At 41.4% G+C, this 15,612-nt stretch overlaps 1 protein-coding gene across 1 annotated transcript; it reads left to right on the forward strand.

Annotated features, from left to right (window-relative positions):
- The first annotated feature begins 2,445 nt into the window (after positions 1-2,445).
- CRH (corticotropin releasing hormone) lies at positions 2,446-3,027 on the forward strand. Its single transcript, XM_049854122.1, has one exon. It carries the CDS (start codon positions 2,446-2,448, stop codon positions 3,025-3,027), a length of 582 nt encoding a protein of 193 aa, XP_049710079.1.
- Positions 3,028-15,612: the final 12,585 nt, after the last annotated feature.

The raw sequence follows: 15,612 nt of genomic DNA on the forward strand, positions 1-15,612 counted from the left end.
TGAGCATTATGCTGTTTTAACAACTGTGTGGGATCAAATGGGCAACAGCAGCTCAAAAGATTAGATAAGAACACTAGGGGGCAGTGAATTTATGTTAATGAGGAAGGAACAACTCAGAAAAAGAGGATGAGAACGATTACACAGCTGGAACAATGTAATCAATGTCACTAAATGATACATATCGAAACCATGGAATTGGTGTATGTTTTGCTCTGTGTATTCTCAACAACAACAAAGTCAATACAATTATGAAAAAAAGAAAGGAAAGCATGCAACCAATGGGTTTGGCCTTGTTATAAAGCAGTTGAAGCCTTTTCTAATATAGTACAGGAAGTTAGAATGGATGCTCCTCTCCTTGGGTTTGTATTGAGTAGCTTGACTATTAGCCAAACAATCAGGGGTTTGAGCATACGCAGAGGTAGGTGCCTTGGGAGACAGGCTTGGTGATGTGCTTCTGAAAGGTCACAGCCTTGAAAATCCTATGGAGCAGACCTCCTCTGCACACATGGGGTCACCATGAGTGGGAATAGGCTGGACAAAAACTAACCAACAACAAGGCTAAGTAAAGCTTGTTTAACTCATTCACCTCTCACTGGTCCTTTGTCTCCTTAATTACTTAGGAATAAAAAAAGTCCATGATAAATTCCTGGTAGGAGAGACAAAGTAAGAGCAGTAAGATTCCAGGAGAACTGAAAATCTTTGCAGCACCCCTGGCTGACCCTGGTTTGTGCCCCTCATCAGGGCAGTAGTTCTTGTCATCATTGAAAAAAGTTGGTCTGTGTTTCAGGAGACTTAAACTGTTGGTCTTGCCTCTGCAGAGCCATGATTTCTTTATCTGCTCTCGGGAGGAAAACACAGGTAGAGGCTTAAGTACTGGATGTCTATCTCTTTGTTCTTCATTCTCCAGGCAGAGAGATGATGGGACTGTGGCTGCAGCAAAGGGATATTTTCAGACACTGAAGTGTTTCCCGAGACAGCTGGTCAGAGAAGTTAAGAGGGAGAGGGAAGAGGGGAATCTAGGTTCCCTATGACTGGTCGCTGCTTTTCCCGCAGGACTGTACATAGATTGACCTCCCTTCCCTTGCATTTCCCTTCTTTTCCCCTCCATTCGCTCTTTTCCAACCCCCCAGTTTGGCCTTTCATAGTAAGAAGTCAGTATGTTTTCACATCTGGGAAATCTCATTCAAGAATTTTTGTCAATGGACAAGTCATAAGAAGCCCTTCCATTTTAGGGCTCGTTGACGTCACCAAGGAGGCGATAAATATCTGTTGATATAATTGGATGTGAGATTCGGTGTTGAGATAGCAAAACTCTGCCCCTCTTTCCTCTGGCAGGGCCCTATGATTTATGCAGGAGCAGAGGCAGCACGCAATCGAGCTGTCAAGAGAGCGTCAGCTTATTAGGCAAATGCTGCGTGGTTTCTGAAGAGGGTCGACACTATAAAATCCCACTCCAAGCTCTGGTGTGGAGAAACTCGGAGCCCAAGTCCGGAGAGAGACTGAAGAGAGACGGAAGAGAGAAAGAAAAAGAGTGAGAACAGAAAGGAGGAAGGGAAGAAAGCCTCCTGAAAAAAACCCAGAGAGGTCCCTCTGCAGAGAAGCGGCAGCTGTCCGGCTCACCTGCGGAAGCGCCTTGGAAGGTAGGGAGCGCCTAGACGGAAACCAGGCAACAACGTTGTGTTTCCTGAGCTGCAGCAGTGTGCGCCGCGGAGACAGCTGTCCCTGTGCGGGCGTGTATGCAAGTGCGTGTGCGTGTGCGTGTTCGTGTGTGTTTGCTAACTGTGCCTCCAGGATTCCGACAGTAAGCAGAGATGTAGGAAAGGCAAACTTAGACGGCTGCTCGTCGTTACTTGACCTGCCAGTTGCTCCTTGCTGGCTGTGTAGACGAGCACCCAATCGACCCTGACTCCCTAGGGATGGAAGGAAGGGTAGCGATGGAGGGAGAAGAGGAAGTAGTTCTCAATTTGAGGGAAAATGCAGAAAAGTCAGGAAAAAGGGGGTTCCGAGCAGGTGAAATCTTAAATCTGCAGCTCTTCCCTAACGCGCAGGCAATCAGTCTTCGGGATCATTAGGGAGAGGACTCAGGGACCGCCCCTTCTGGGGTCTCAGAAGGAGGAGGGACACTCCTGCCTGGCGAGGTGCTGCGCTTTGGCGCCGAGTCCTGCAGAAGCCCCTTTCTTGTTCCCCGTATGATCCCAGCCCCAGAAGTCCCCTTGGTTGCTTCCCCTAATACCCAAGCACTACAAGTCCTAGACCAGAGCTTCAGCACCGCGGACAGCGCCCGTTAGCATTCCAGAGCCCGGCAACTCCTGGGCTTGTCTTGTAGGGCTAGACTTCCGAGTGCATCCCCTAGTTGAGCTAAACTCTAACCAACTCTTTGTTTCTCTCTTGTCTTCTCTCATTCCACCCTCCGCCCACCTCTGTGCTGCAGCGAGCGCCCTTAACATGCGGCTGACGCTGCTCATGTCCGCGGGCGTTCTGCTGGTGGCTTTGCTGCCCTGCCCGCCTTGCAGGGCCTTCCTCAGCCGGGGGCTTGACTTCGGCGCCCGGCAGGCCCCGCAGCACCCCCAGCCCCTGGATTTCTTCCAGCCGCCGCCGCAGCCCCAGCAGTCCCAGCAGCCTCAGCCTCGGCCCGTCCTGCTCCGCATGGGGGAAGAATACTTCCTTCGCCTGGGGAACCCCAACAAGAGCCCCGCTGCTCCCCTCTCGCCTGCCTCCTCGCCCCTCGCCGGCGGCAGCCGCCCCTCGCCAGAAGAGGCGGCCAACTTTTTCCGCGCGTTGCTGCAGCAGCTGCCGCTGCCCCGGCGCTCGCTCAACAGCCCCGCGAGTCCCGGGGAGCACGAAGTCGAGAGCGCCCTGGGCGGCCACCAGGAGGCAGCGGAGAGGAAGAGGCGGTCCGAGGAGCCTCCGATCTCGCTGGATCTCACCTTCCACCTCCTCCGAGAAGTCCTGGAAATGGCCAGGGCTGAGCAGTTAGCGCAGCAAGCTCACAGCAACAGGAAACTGATGGAGATTATTGGGAAATGAAACAGTGCGTGTGGCCAAAGATTCTGCATTTAGCACAAAAAATAACAAAAATAAATACAGTATTCTGTACCATAGCGCTGCTCTGATACCATTTGTTTATTTTTATATAGCTTGAAACATAGAGGATGTACACCGAGAGAGCCTATAATCCTTAATTAGCATGCACAAAGTGTAATCACGTGCAGTAACAACAAAAGAAATGTTACTTGTATTGCCTTTTAGTTTCCGCTTCCAGGTTTCTTTAGTGGTGTTTATCGAGACTGTAGAAACGGGAGGAACCGTTTTGAGGAAGCAGACAGAAGTCATCCAGTTGTTTTTGCTGTGGTTTGAGCTAAAGAGAATGCTGTTCTCTTGGGTGAGTGGATGATGCAAAATCTGTAAGCTCTTTTGAATCAACTTTTTCTTGTGAACGTTTCAGTAATAAAACATCTTTCCAATCCTTGGTCAATTTGGTTGTGTAAGACAATGTCGAATATTTATATTTTTAATAAAAGCTGCATTTTTCCTCAGACATGGGACATTCTCAGCTCCTAGCTTTCTCCAAACTGTCGCCAGCACAATAAAAAACAAAACCAGAACAAAGCTCCCGAACAACAACATAAAAAAGCTCCCTGCATCATTTTACTGTTTACTAAAAACACAGACAAATAACGTCAGTGGCTCCTACAGATCTGTAATCACCCTGGGCTCATCTCTACCTCAGATTACAATTCCTTAGAGATTGAGTTAATTTGGAAAATTGCTTCCAGCTCTAAGACTTGGTAATTCTATAAATGAAACATAGGTCCACCATGGAAATAACATTTAAATCTGATTAGCTATAAGATCTAAAATAATCGGGAAGAGAGAAGAAGGGTCGAGGCAGGGTATTCCTCCAAAATCTACTGCGAAAATGCCACATTTTTTCTATGAGACAGACTCACTTTATCAAGACACTACCTGGACACCATAATTTTTTTTCCAACTATTTCCCGATGCCTACTTCTAATATGAGAAACTTAATATCATCTCCACTTAAAATAACTAAATTTAGTTGCCATAAAATGGCACTTGTGAAATTTTTTCTTACAAAGGGCATTTTGACTTTTAGAACTTCACAGATACCATCCACATTTATGTCTCTGCCAGGTGAATCACTTTAATTCTTAGTAATATAAACTATTCACTTCTAAAACTGAACAGTATATCTAACAGTATGAATTCACCTTTGGTGGTTTAGTTACAGCTTAAAAATTCAATCACATGTTTAATACTTCAAAACTAATTTGGGAAGAAAAACAAGTAATTAGGGATGCTTTAAATACACTTGACTAGTAGATTCATAAGAAAATAAGAAACACCAAATAAACCACTATAAGACTACATTTTTAAAAACTGCATTTATTTAAGAGCTCAGACAGAGTAGGGTTATAGCATGTTCTGAAGGAGGGACTATGATAGGATGAATCAAACATGACTTAAATATATATCTGCGGGGGTGTTACGTGTGTGCTGTTCTACAATTTACTGCATTGGTGCCTCAGTGGATACATGAAAAAGTAGACAGTTCCTGCTGGAAGGTCTTTGTCAATTAAAGTGCCTGATGCCTGAATATCTAGAACTAAAATTAGAAAAAACATCACAAGAGATGTCCCAGACCTTCACCTTTCTGGCTGTGAAAGTGTCACCAAATTCGAAGAGCATTTCTGGATATCCAGAGAATCTATTACGGAAAAGAGGAAACATCTGTGAAACATTTCATACCTTTGGTCAATGATTTACCTTTTGTCCATATATTGCTAAATCAGTCACTTCTGCGTGAACACTGCGTTTCACTGACCACCTGCATTGTCAAAGAGGAAAGGGAAAAAGAACTACTGTGACACATAACAAAAAGCCAGTGCGTGTAGAGACAAGAGCGTAGTGCCCATTTTTTCAACACCTGCCACTTGCTACTGATGCACGAACACACACACCCACCCTATACACCCTTCATAATGTTTCCCACCCAATAAAGATGTGCATAAAATCAGGTTTCTTTTTTCCAATGCCTTCCGCAACTATATTCTCAAAGTATTATTTTCTGTCAATAGGATAGATAAATCATCTGGAATTAAAGTTTTTTTGTTCTGTTTTTTGCAGAAATCTTGTTTGGGGGTCCCTTCATCATCTGCATCATATTAATTTCATCTGGGTTCCCTGTAGCCTCTGTGAATCTCAGCCAGGCAGGCAGAGGGGCAGCAGTTGGAGTGAACATCATTCACTCAGGGAGTTCAACCAGGAAAAGGAGAAGATGTGGCGAGCTGGCTCAGAATCAGCTCCTTCCCTGCTCCCTGAAGCTGCAGCTTGTCCCTGGAGAGGAGGGGCCTCAACTCCAATCTGTAACAGAAGAAAACAGGACTTAGAGGAAAAGGGGGCCAGTCCTTTTAGGGTTGGTCCAGCCACTTCTCTACTGAGAAGAAAGGATAAAAATAATAATTATATGGCACATAATTATTATCAGGGGCGGAAAGCAAGCTCAGGTTATCTTGGCTACGTTCAAGAGCCATGAAAGCAATTCACACTCATGATCCATAAAGGGGCAAGAATATTACATGCAGTGGAGGAAAGCTCTTGGAAAAAAGAGTTCAGGCTATTCTACTTTTTATTTTCTCTTAAAAGTCCACTTGTATGTGATTTACTGAGATGAAAATCATAGTGAAACTAAAAGGAGTTTGAGTTTAGAAAAGCCTGCAGAAGAAAAAAAAAATCCTTATTAAAATTACATTGACACACTCAAAACAATATTCTGGGACATATTAATATAATCTTCTCTTCACTGCTAAAGTAAGAAGTTTCTACCAAGATGTGAATATACATATATATATATACATTTTTTTTTCCCCAGAAGTGGATTTCTAGGCCTTTCTTCCTAGTCTAGTAGGAAAACTCCACTGAAACCTGTTTAGCATCACAGCAACATATAAGTTTCCACCGACAGAAGGGTCATAGCTGCACATGAGGCACATTGACTAGGAATCAAACTCAGGCCTCTAGCATGAAAGGAAAGAATTCTACCACTGAACCACCTCTGTACCTGTGTGAGTGTGTGTGTGTGTATATGTACCTGTGTTAGTGATAGCTGCACATGAGGCACATTGTGTGTGTATGTGTGTGTGTGTGTATATATGTATACACTCAGTATAATTTTTGCAAAACTGCAGGCTTAGTTTTGAGCAATTCATGAAGGCATTTTTTTTCTCCATGAAACAAAATCTTATCAATATTTCTTTTATAAATACCTGACAGACATAGGTTTTGATTTTGAAGTAACTGATCCACTTAATCTTATAAGTGAAAGTCATTTATATTGCTTGGGGTTTGAAAACATAACTTAATGGAATGTGGGAGAATCATAAAGAAGTCTCGGTGAAATACATTGGATGTATGACTCAAACTCCCTACATTTTAAAGCACCATGACAAACACAGCTCTTCCTAGGAGAACAACCAAAAATAGACAAATACCTTCCGATAACTTCACTACCCCACTGGATTAGAACGCTGCTGATTTCAAAGCAATGAGGTAGCCGCATGCATTCAGCTCAGAAGATTTCACGAAGCTGCTATATGAATGCACAATGCCTGGCAGAGGCAAAGCAGGACTTTGGTTAAATATATTGTTTTGTTGCCACTCAAAATAGCTTAGGGTGAAAAATGAATGCTTGGCCTGCACCTTACCAGATTTTACTCTAAATATATGTTTTGAGGTGATGCTTCAAGACCAACAAAATTATTCCAAGTGCTTATGGCTTTGAGAGCATTATCCTTCCCAGTGCCTTATCTGCTCCCTGACAGAAGATAAAGGAGGACCATGAAATCATACTAGCCACAGTGGAATAAAACTGAAGCATATAGTTTTTGATGAAGGAATATTCTAACACTGAGTGAAATTGGGCTCTTTTTAAAAAAGGTGTTACTGGATTTTGTCGGTAATGGGTTAGATAGCTCAATGTCCTTGCAATTGAGGTGGAAAACACATCATCTTGACAGAATCCTGTGCATGTTGTAAACTCCAAACTCTTCTCTTCCCCATCAGAGTCTTCTTGCCCTCACTAAAGCTAAAAAAAACAAATGGCATGGGCATATCACTGATGAGGATTAAAGACTTGTTTACGCCCATTCTATTTGAGTGAATAATGAATTCTGCCTAGGCGAGCAGACCTAGGGTCCATTTTGTACCCTCTTTTCCTTGAAGAGGGAGCCCTGGTGGCCCAGTGGTTAAGCACTCAGTTGCTAACCAAAAGGTCAGCAGTTTGAACCCACCGGCTGCTCTGTGGGAGAAAGATTTGGCAGTCTGCTTCCGTAAAGATAACAGCCTTGGAAACCCTATGGAGCAGTTCTATTCTGGCCTGTAGGGTCACTATGACTTGGAATCAACTCGACAGCAACTCGACAGCGACGGATTTTAGTGTTTCCTTGAAGCCAATACCTCGTCTAGAGAAAACTTCCATGGCAGCTGTTCCAAAGTAAATAAAGGGTAAAATCAGTTTAAGGTATTTTCTGTGAAGAGATATAATCTTAGGGAAACTGCTGGTGTCTAATGAGCCACTGAGATTACTTTTATTTTTGTGCTTTTTCTGTACTCAAAACAAACAAACAAATCCATTGCCATCGAGTCGATTTCGACTTATAGTGACCCTATAGGACAGAGCAGAACTGCCCCATAGGGTTTCTGAGAAGAGCCTGGTGGCTTCAAACTGCTGACCTTTTGGTTAGCAGCTGCAGCCACCAGGGTTCCTTTCCTGTACTAGGTCTTAATATTTACCTTCTATTGAAAACTTTTTAGCTGTTAATAGCTCATAGCCTTTAAAATTTGTGATCAAATAGCTTGGATTTGCTGCTTTTAAAATCCCTACGTTTCTAGTCAGTTGTTAAATTTCTCCTCCAACCACTATGGACTAATGTTGTCTGTCAGAAAAGAAAGACCGATTCCATAAAGGGCTCAGGAGGTAGCGGGGTTATCCTGAGTGTGCTTAGGTGACTACACCGTTTCCTTGACCTCGATTCTATCAACTTAACGACCCACAACCCATTTTAGCAAGTTCTGTGCAAAGAGACTTAGCCTGATTCTGAATCCCAGACCAGCCACTTATTACCTGTATATAAAAAAATATATATAACTTGGACAAATTACTCATCCTCTCTGTGCCTTAGTTTTCTTCCCTGTAAACTAGAAATGAGAACCTACTTCACAAGGTTATTGAAAACTCTAAATAAGTAATAGGCAGAAAGCATCTTGCACATGCCTTGCTTATATTACATGTTTTATAAATGTTCATTTTCTTTCTTCTGTCTTTCTTACATCAGCAAAGAGGCTCCTCTGCTATGCAGAATGACTTGTGGGATTACTTATGACAAACTATTTACAATAGAAGGAGCCCCAGGGGGCACAGTGGATAAACTCTTGGGTGCTAAAGCAAACTTTCGCAGTTAAAACCCACTCCTCGGGAGAAAGATGTGGCAGTTGGCTTCCATAAAAGATTGATGTTGTTGTTAGCTGCTGCCAAGTTGTTTCCGATTCATAGAGACCCTATCTTTGTACAACAGAATGAAATACCTCCCAGTCCTGCACCATCCTCACAATTGTTGCTATGTTGGAGCCCACTGTTGCAGCCACTGTGTCAATCCATCTTATTGAAGGTCTCCCCCTTTTTCATTGACCCTCTACTTTAACAAGCATGATGTCCTTCTCCAGGGACTGGTCCCTCCTGATAACATGTCCAAACCACGTGAGATGAAGTCTCACCATCCTCACTTCTAAGGAACATTCTGGCTGTACTTCTTCCAATATTCGGTATTCTTCTCCATCACCATAATTCAAAGGCATCAATCCTTCGGTCTTCCTTATTCATTGTCCAGTTTTCACATGCATATGAGGCGATTGAAAATACCATGGCTTGGGTTTTGGGTCAGGCGCACCTTAGTCTTCGAGATGACATCTTAGCTTTTTAACACTTTAAAGAGGTCTTTTGCAGCCCATTTGCTCAATGCAATATGTCGTTTTATTTTTTGACTGCTGCTTCCATTGGCATTGATTGTGGATCTAAGTAAAATAAAATCTTTGACAACTTCAATATTTTCTCCAGTTATCATGACGTTACGTATTGGTCCAGTTGTGAGGATTTTTGTTTTCTTTATGTTGAGGTGTAATCCATACTGAATGCTGTAGTCTTTGATCTTCATCAGTAAGTGCTTCAATTCTTCCTCACTTTCAGCAAGCAAAGTTGTGTGATCTGCATATTGCAGATTGTTAATGAGTCTTTCTCCAGTCCTGATGCCACATTCTTCTTCATACATTCCAGCTTCTTAGATTATTTGCTCAGCATACAGGCTGGATATGTACGGTGAAAGGATACGATCCTGACATACACCTTTCCTGATTTTAAGCCACACAGTATCCCCATGTTCCGTTTGAATGACTGCCTCTTTGTCTATGTGCAGGTCCCTCATAAGCACAGTTAAGTGTTCTGGAATTTCCACCCTTTGCAAAGTTATCCATAATTTGTTATGATCCATGCAGTCAAATGCCTTCGCAAAGTCAATAAAACACAGGTAAACATCTTTCTGGTATTCTCTGCTTTCAGCCAAGATCCATCTGACATCAGTAGTGATATCCCCAGCTCCATGTTCTCTTCTGAATCTGGCTTGAATTTCTCGTAGTTCCCTGTCTATGTACTGCTGCAACCATTTTTGAATTATCTTCAGCAAAATTTTACTTGCCTGTTATATTCATGATATTTTTTGATAGTTTTTGCATTCTCTTGGACCACTTTTCTTTGGAACGGGCACAAATATGGATCTCTTCCAGTCGGTTGGCCAGGTAGCTGTCTGCCAAATTTCTTGCATAGATGACTGAGCACTTCTAGAGTTGTATCTGTTTTGTTGAAACATCTCAATTGGTATTCTATCAGTTCCTGAAGCCTTGTTTTTCACCAATGTCTGCAGTGCAGCTTGGATTTCTTCCTTCAATATCATTGGTTCTTGACCACATACTGCCTCCTGAAATAGCTGAAAGCCAACCAATTCTGTTTGGTACAGTGACTCTGTGTATTTCTTCCATCTTCTTTTGATGTTTCCTGTGTCATTCAATATTTTGCCCATAGAATCAATCCTTCAGTATTGCAACTTGAGGCTTGAATTTTTTTTTTTTTTTTTTTTTGTTCTTTCAACTTGAGAAATACTAAATGTGTTCTTTCCTTTTGGTTTCTCTATCTCCAGGTTTTTGCACATTTCTTTATAATTCTTTGCTTTGTCTTCTCGAGCTGCCCTTTTCAGTTCTTTTCCTTTATCATTTCTTCCATTAGCTTTAGCTACTCTAAGTTCAACAGCAAGTTGCACTCTCTTCTGACATCCATTTGGTTCTTTTCTTTCTTTCCTATCTTTTCAATGACCTTTTGCTTTCTTCATGAATGATATCCTTGATTTCATCCCACAACTCCTCTGGTCTTTGGTCATCAGTGTTCAATGTGTCATACCTATTCTTGAGATGGTCTCTAAATTCAGGTGGGATATACTCAAGGTTGTATTTTGGATCTCATGGACTCGTTTTTAATTTTCTTCAGCTTCAACTTGAACTTGGATATGAGCAATTGATGGTCTGTTCTGCAGTCAGCTCCTGGCCTTGTTTTGACTGATGACATTGACCTTCTCCGTTGTCTTTTTCCATTCCAATCACCAGTAATGCATCTTGATTGTATGTTTGGATAATTTCAGACTGTAGAAGTTGGTAAAAATTCTCAATTTCTTCATCTTTGACATCAGTGGTTGGTGCATAAATTTGAATAACAGTTGTATTAACTGGTCTTCCTTGCACACATATGGATATTATCCTATCACTGATAGAGTTGTACTTCAGGGTGGATCTTGAAATGTTTTATGTGACAATGAATGTGATGTTTTTCTTCAATTTGTCATTCCTGGCATAGTAAATCATATGACTGTTCAATTCAAAATGGCCAATACCAGTCCATTTCAGCTCACCAACCAAAAAAAAAAAAAAAAACTAAACCCATTGCCATAGAGTCAATTCCAACTCATGGTGACCCTATATTTGGTTTCAGCTCACCAAAGCCTAGGATATTGATCTTCAAGCATTCCGTTTCATTTTTGACAACTTCCAATTTTCCAAATTCATACTTTGTATATTCCCAGTTACTAACGGATGTTTCTTCTCATTTTGAGTTGTGCCGCATCAGCAAATGAAAGTCCCAAAAGGTTCCAGGACCCATAAAGATTACAGCCTTGGAAATCTTATGGGGTAGTTCTCTATTCTATAGGATTGCTCTGAGTCAGAATTAACTTGATGGCAATCAGCTTGGTTTTGAAGTATTTACAACAGCATGATGCCAAGTAAGGAAAGACAATTTTATTGCCATGCTCATCTTTACAAAAACTGAACGTCATTTATATGATTTAATCCCTACAATGTGTTGTAATCATGGTCATGCATGACCCTGTTCAATGTGACTTCTAAGTAGACCAAATTTATGTGAATCAGAATTGACCCAACAGCAGTGGGTTTGGTTTGATTTCATAAAGGAAGGAACCCAGGTGGTGAAAAGTTAAAGTGCTCAGCTGCTAACCAAAAGGTTGGCAATTTCAACCCACGCAGTGGCTCTGTGGGAGAAGGACCTGGTGAATTGCTCCTGTAAAGATTATAGCCTAGAAAACTCTATGGGGGTTGCTATGAGTTGAAATTTACTTGATGGCACCTAAGAACTCATAAAGAAAGAACGAGTTGGATTTAGAAACCTCCTTTCTATAAGCACAGCCCAACAAATCAAAAGCAGACAATTTTCCTCTAAAAAAACCAAACCAAACCCACTGCTGTTGAGTCAATTCCGACTCATATCGACACTAAAGGAAAGAGTAGAACTGCCCCATAGCGTTTCCAAGGAGCGCCTGGCGGATATGAACTGCTGACCTCTTGGTTAGCAGCTGTAGCACTTAACCACTACGCCACCAGGGTTTCCAGCTTTCCTATAGCTTTTACAAAATGGAACTGTATATATGTGTTTCTTCAAATAGTTTTTGAAATTATTTTTTGGGGCTGCTGGCTCTCTTCCATCACAGAAACTGCTACTTCTTATACCATGAAGCTGAACAAAGGACAGAGAATGACTAGTGTTGATCTGCGCCTGCTTTTGAGTTTGTACTGCGTTCCAGTTTTTTTTTTTTTGAGATGAATAAAAAGGTGGACAAAGGATTGTTAGTCCCATATTATTTCTAAATTTTTCACATTTTCCTCAAGTGACAAAACAAAAAAACCACCATTTAACACTGTGCTGTATCACTATGGGGCTTTAGATAATTTGACAAAAATAATTTTTAGTCATAAACCTAGCAAGTGGAATAAGGAGGCAGCATTTCCCTTCTATCTCAACTGTTAAAAAATCTCAACTGTTAGAGAGATACAATTTGGTCAAGATTTACCAGAGACCAGCAGAAGTAAGTGACGCACCTTTGCTTAGAGAAAAAAACTATTTCTATTTGATGAGTTCAACCAGGAGTTCTAGGTATTCATGAACCAGACTCACTCAGAAACACAAAATCTTTTTCTCCCTCTGATTTCTTTCCTGTTACTTTGAAATTTTGCTTTGAGAGAAAAATAAAGTCAAGCTACTAGTCTCTGTTTCACACCACTGAAGAGCAGGAGGGCATGAGGTGCTTCCACCTAGCACCATGTCACATGCAGGTGTCACCCTTGACCAGCCATGTCATCTGGAGTCATTTTTTTTCCGTTTTTAAAATTTTATTGTGCTTTAGGTAAATGTTTACAGTGCAAATTAGTTTCTCATTCAAAAATTTATACACAAATTGTTTTGTGACATTGGTTGCAATCCCTGCAATGTGTCAGCACTCTCCCCTTTCCCTTTACGTCCTGGGTTCCCTGTGCCCATTTGTCCAGTTTCCCTGTCCCTTCCGGCTTTCCCATCTTTGCTTTCTGGGCAGGTTTTGACCATTTGGTCTCATATACTTGACTGAAATAAGAAGCACGTTCTTCACACGTGTTGTTTGTTTTATAGGCCTGTCTAATCCTTGACTGAAAGGTGGACTTCAGGATTGGCTTCAGTTCTGAGTCAGCAGGGTGTCCAGGGGCCATAGTCTCGGGGGTTCCTCCAGTTTCTGTCAGATCAGTAAGTCCGATCTTTTTCCGTGAATTTGAATTTTGTTCTACATTTTTCTCCTGCTCTGTCTGGGACCCTCTGTTATGATCCCTGTCAGAGCAGTTGGTGGTGGTAGCTAGGCACCATCTAGTTCTTCCGGTCTCAGGCTGGTGGACACATTGGTTCATGTGGTCTATTAGTCCTTTGGACTATTATTTTCCTTTTGTCTTTGGTTTTCTTCATTCTCCTTTACACGGGACAGGATGATAGAAACAGTTGTATCTCAGATGGCGGCTCATAAGCTTTTAAAATTCCAGACGCTACTCACCAAAGTAGGATGTAAAACATTTTCTTTATGAACTATGTTAAGCCAATTGACCTAGATGTCCCCCAAGGCCATGGTCCCCAGCCTTCAGCTCCAGTAACTTGGTCTCTCAAGGTGTTTGGATGTGTCTAGGGAGCTTCTATGACTTTGCCTCAGAAGAGTTGTGCTGACTTCCCCTATATCACGCACGGTCTTTCCCTTCACCAACGTTAACACTTGTCTACTATCTAGTTAGTGATTTCCCCTACCCATCCCTTCCCAAACTCATAAGCATCAAAGATTGTTTCTTTCTGTGTGGAGTTTTTATAGTAGTGGTCTCATACCGTGTTTGTACTTTTGTGAGTTGACTTATTTCACTCAGCATAATGCCCTCCAGATTCATCCGTGTTGTGAGACCTTTTGCCGATTCATCATTGTTCTTCATCATTGTATAGTATTCCACTGTGTGTATGTACCATAATTTGTTTATCCATTCATCCGTTGATGGGAACTTAGGTTGTTTCCAGATTTTTGCTATTGTGAATAATTCTGCGACGAACATGGGTGTGCATATGTCTATTCATGTGATGGCTCTTATTTCTAGGATATATAACTAAGAGTGGGATTGCTGGATTGTATGGTATTTCAATCTGGCTTTTTAAGGACGTACCCTATCATTTTCTGTAGTAGTTGTACCATTTTGCAATCCCACCAGCAGCACGTAAAAGTCTGAATCTCCCCGCAACCTCTCCAACATTTATTATTTTCTGTTTTTTTTAATGGTGCCAGGAATGCTGGGGTGAGATTGTATCTCGTTGTAGTTTTGATTTGCATTTTCCTAATGGCTAATGATCGTCAGTGTTTCCTCATGTGTCTGTTAGCCACCTGAATTCTCTGCTGAAGTGTCTGTTCATATCCTTTGCCATTTTTTTAAGTGCATTGTCCTTTTTTCATTGAGGTGTTGAAGTATTCTATAGATTTTAGAGATTAGACCCTTGTCAGATATGTTGTAACCAAAAATCTATTCCCAGTCTGTAGGTTCTCTGTTTACTCTTTTGGTGAAGTCTTTTGATGAGCATAAGTGTTTAATTTTTAGGAGCTCCCAGTTATCTAGTTTATCTTCTGGTGTTTTTGCAATGTTAGTTATGGTTTGTATTCTATTTGTGTCATACATTAGGCCCCCTTGCATTGTACCTATTTTTTCTTCCATGATCTTTATAATTCTAGGTTTTATATTTAGAACTTTGATCCATTTTTAATGCTTTTGTGTATGGTGTGAGGTATGGGTCTTGTTTCATTTTTTTACAGATGGACATCCAGTTTTGCCAGCACCTTTTGTTAAAAAGACTGTCTTTTCTGCATTTAATGGACTTTGGGCCTTTGTCAAAGGTCAGCTGACCATAGGTGATGGATTTATGTCTAGGTTCTCGATTCTGTTCCATTGGTCTATATGTCTATCATTGCACCAGTACCAGGCTGTTTTGACTACCATAGCTGTGTGGTAGTTCTGAGATCCGGTAGTGTGAAACCTCCCACTTTGGTCTTCTTCTTCAATAATGCTTTGCTTATCTGGGGCCTCTTTCCGTTCCATATAAAGTTGGTGATTAGTTTTTCCATCTCATTAAAGAATGCTGTTGGTATTTGGAGCAGGATTGCATTGTATCTGTAGACCGCTTTGGGTAGAATTTACATTTTCACAATGTTCAGTATTCCTATCAATGAGCATGGAATGATTTTCCATTTATGTAGCTCTCTTTTGGTTTCTTGCAATAGTGTCTTGTAGTTTTCTTTCTATAGGTCTTTTCATCCCTGGTTGGATTTATTCCTAAGTATTTCATCTTTTTATGGGCTATTATAAATGTTATTGCTTTCCCCATTTCCTTTTCAGAGTTCTTTTTGTTGGCGTATAGGAATTCAACTGATTTTTGTATGTTGATCTTGTATTCTGCTACTCCGCTGAATCTTTCTATTAGTTTCAGCAGTTTTCTTGTGGAATCTTTTATGGGATTCTGTATGTACAGGATCATATCATCTGTGAATAGGAATAGTTTAACTTCTTTCTTTCCAATTTGGATGCCCTTTCTTTCTTTTTCTTGTCTTATTGCTCTAGCTAGGACTTCCAGCACACTGTTAAATAGGAGTGGTTATAAAGGGC

Source organism: Elephas maximus, chromosome 15 (assembly GCF_024166365.1).
Source record: "Elephas maximus indicus isolate mEleMax1 chromosome 15, mEleMax1 primary haplotype, whole genome shotgun sequence".
Lineage (NCBI taxonomy): Eukaryota > Metazoa > Chordata > Mammalia > Proboscidea > Elephantidae > Elephas > Elephas maximus.

What these genes read in the sequence shown, in the direction of transcription:
- CRH (XM_049854122.1), top strand. Translation starts at nt 2,446, where the DNA reads ATGCGGCTGACGCTGCTCATGTCCGCGGGCGTTCTGCTGGTGGCTTTG.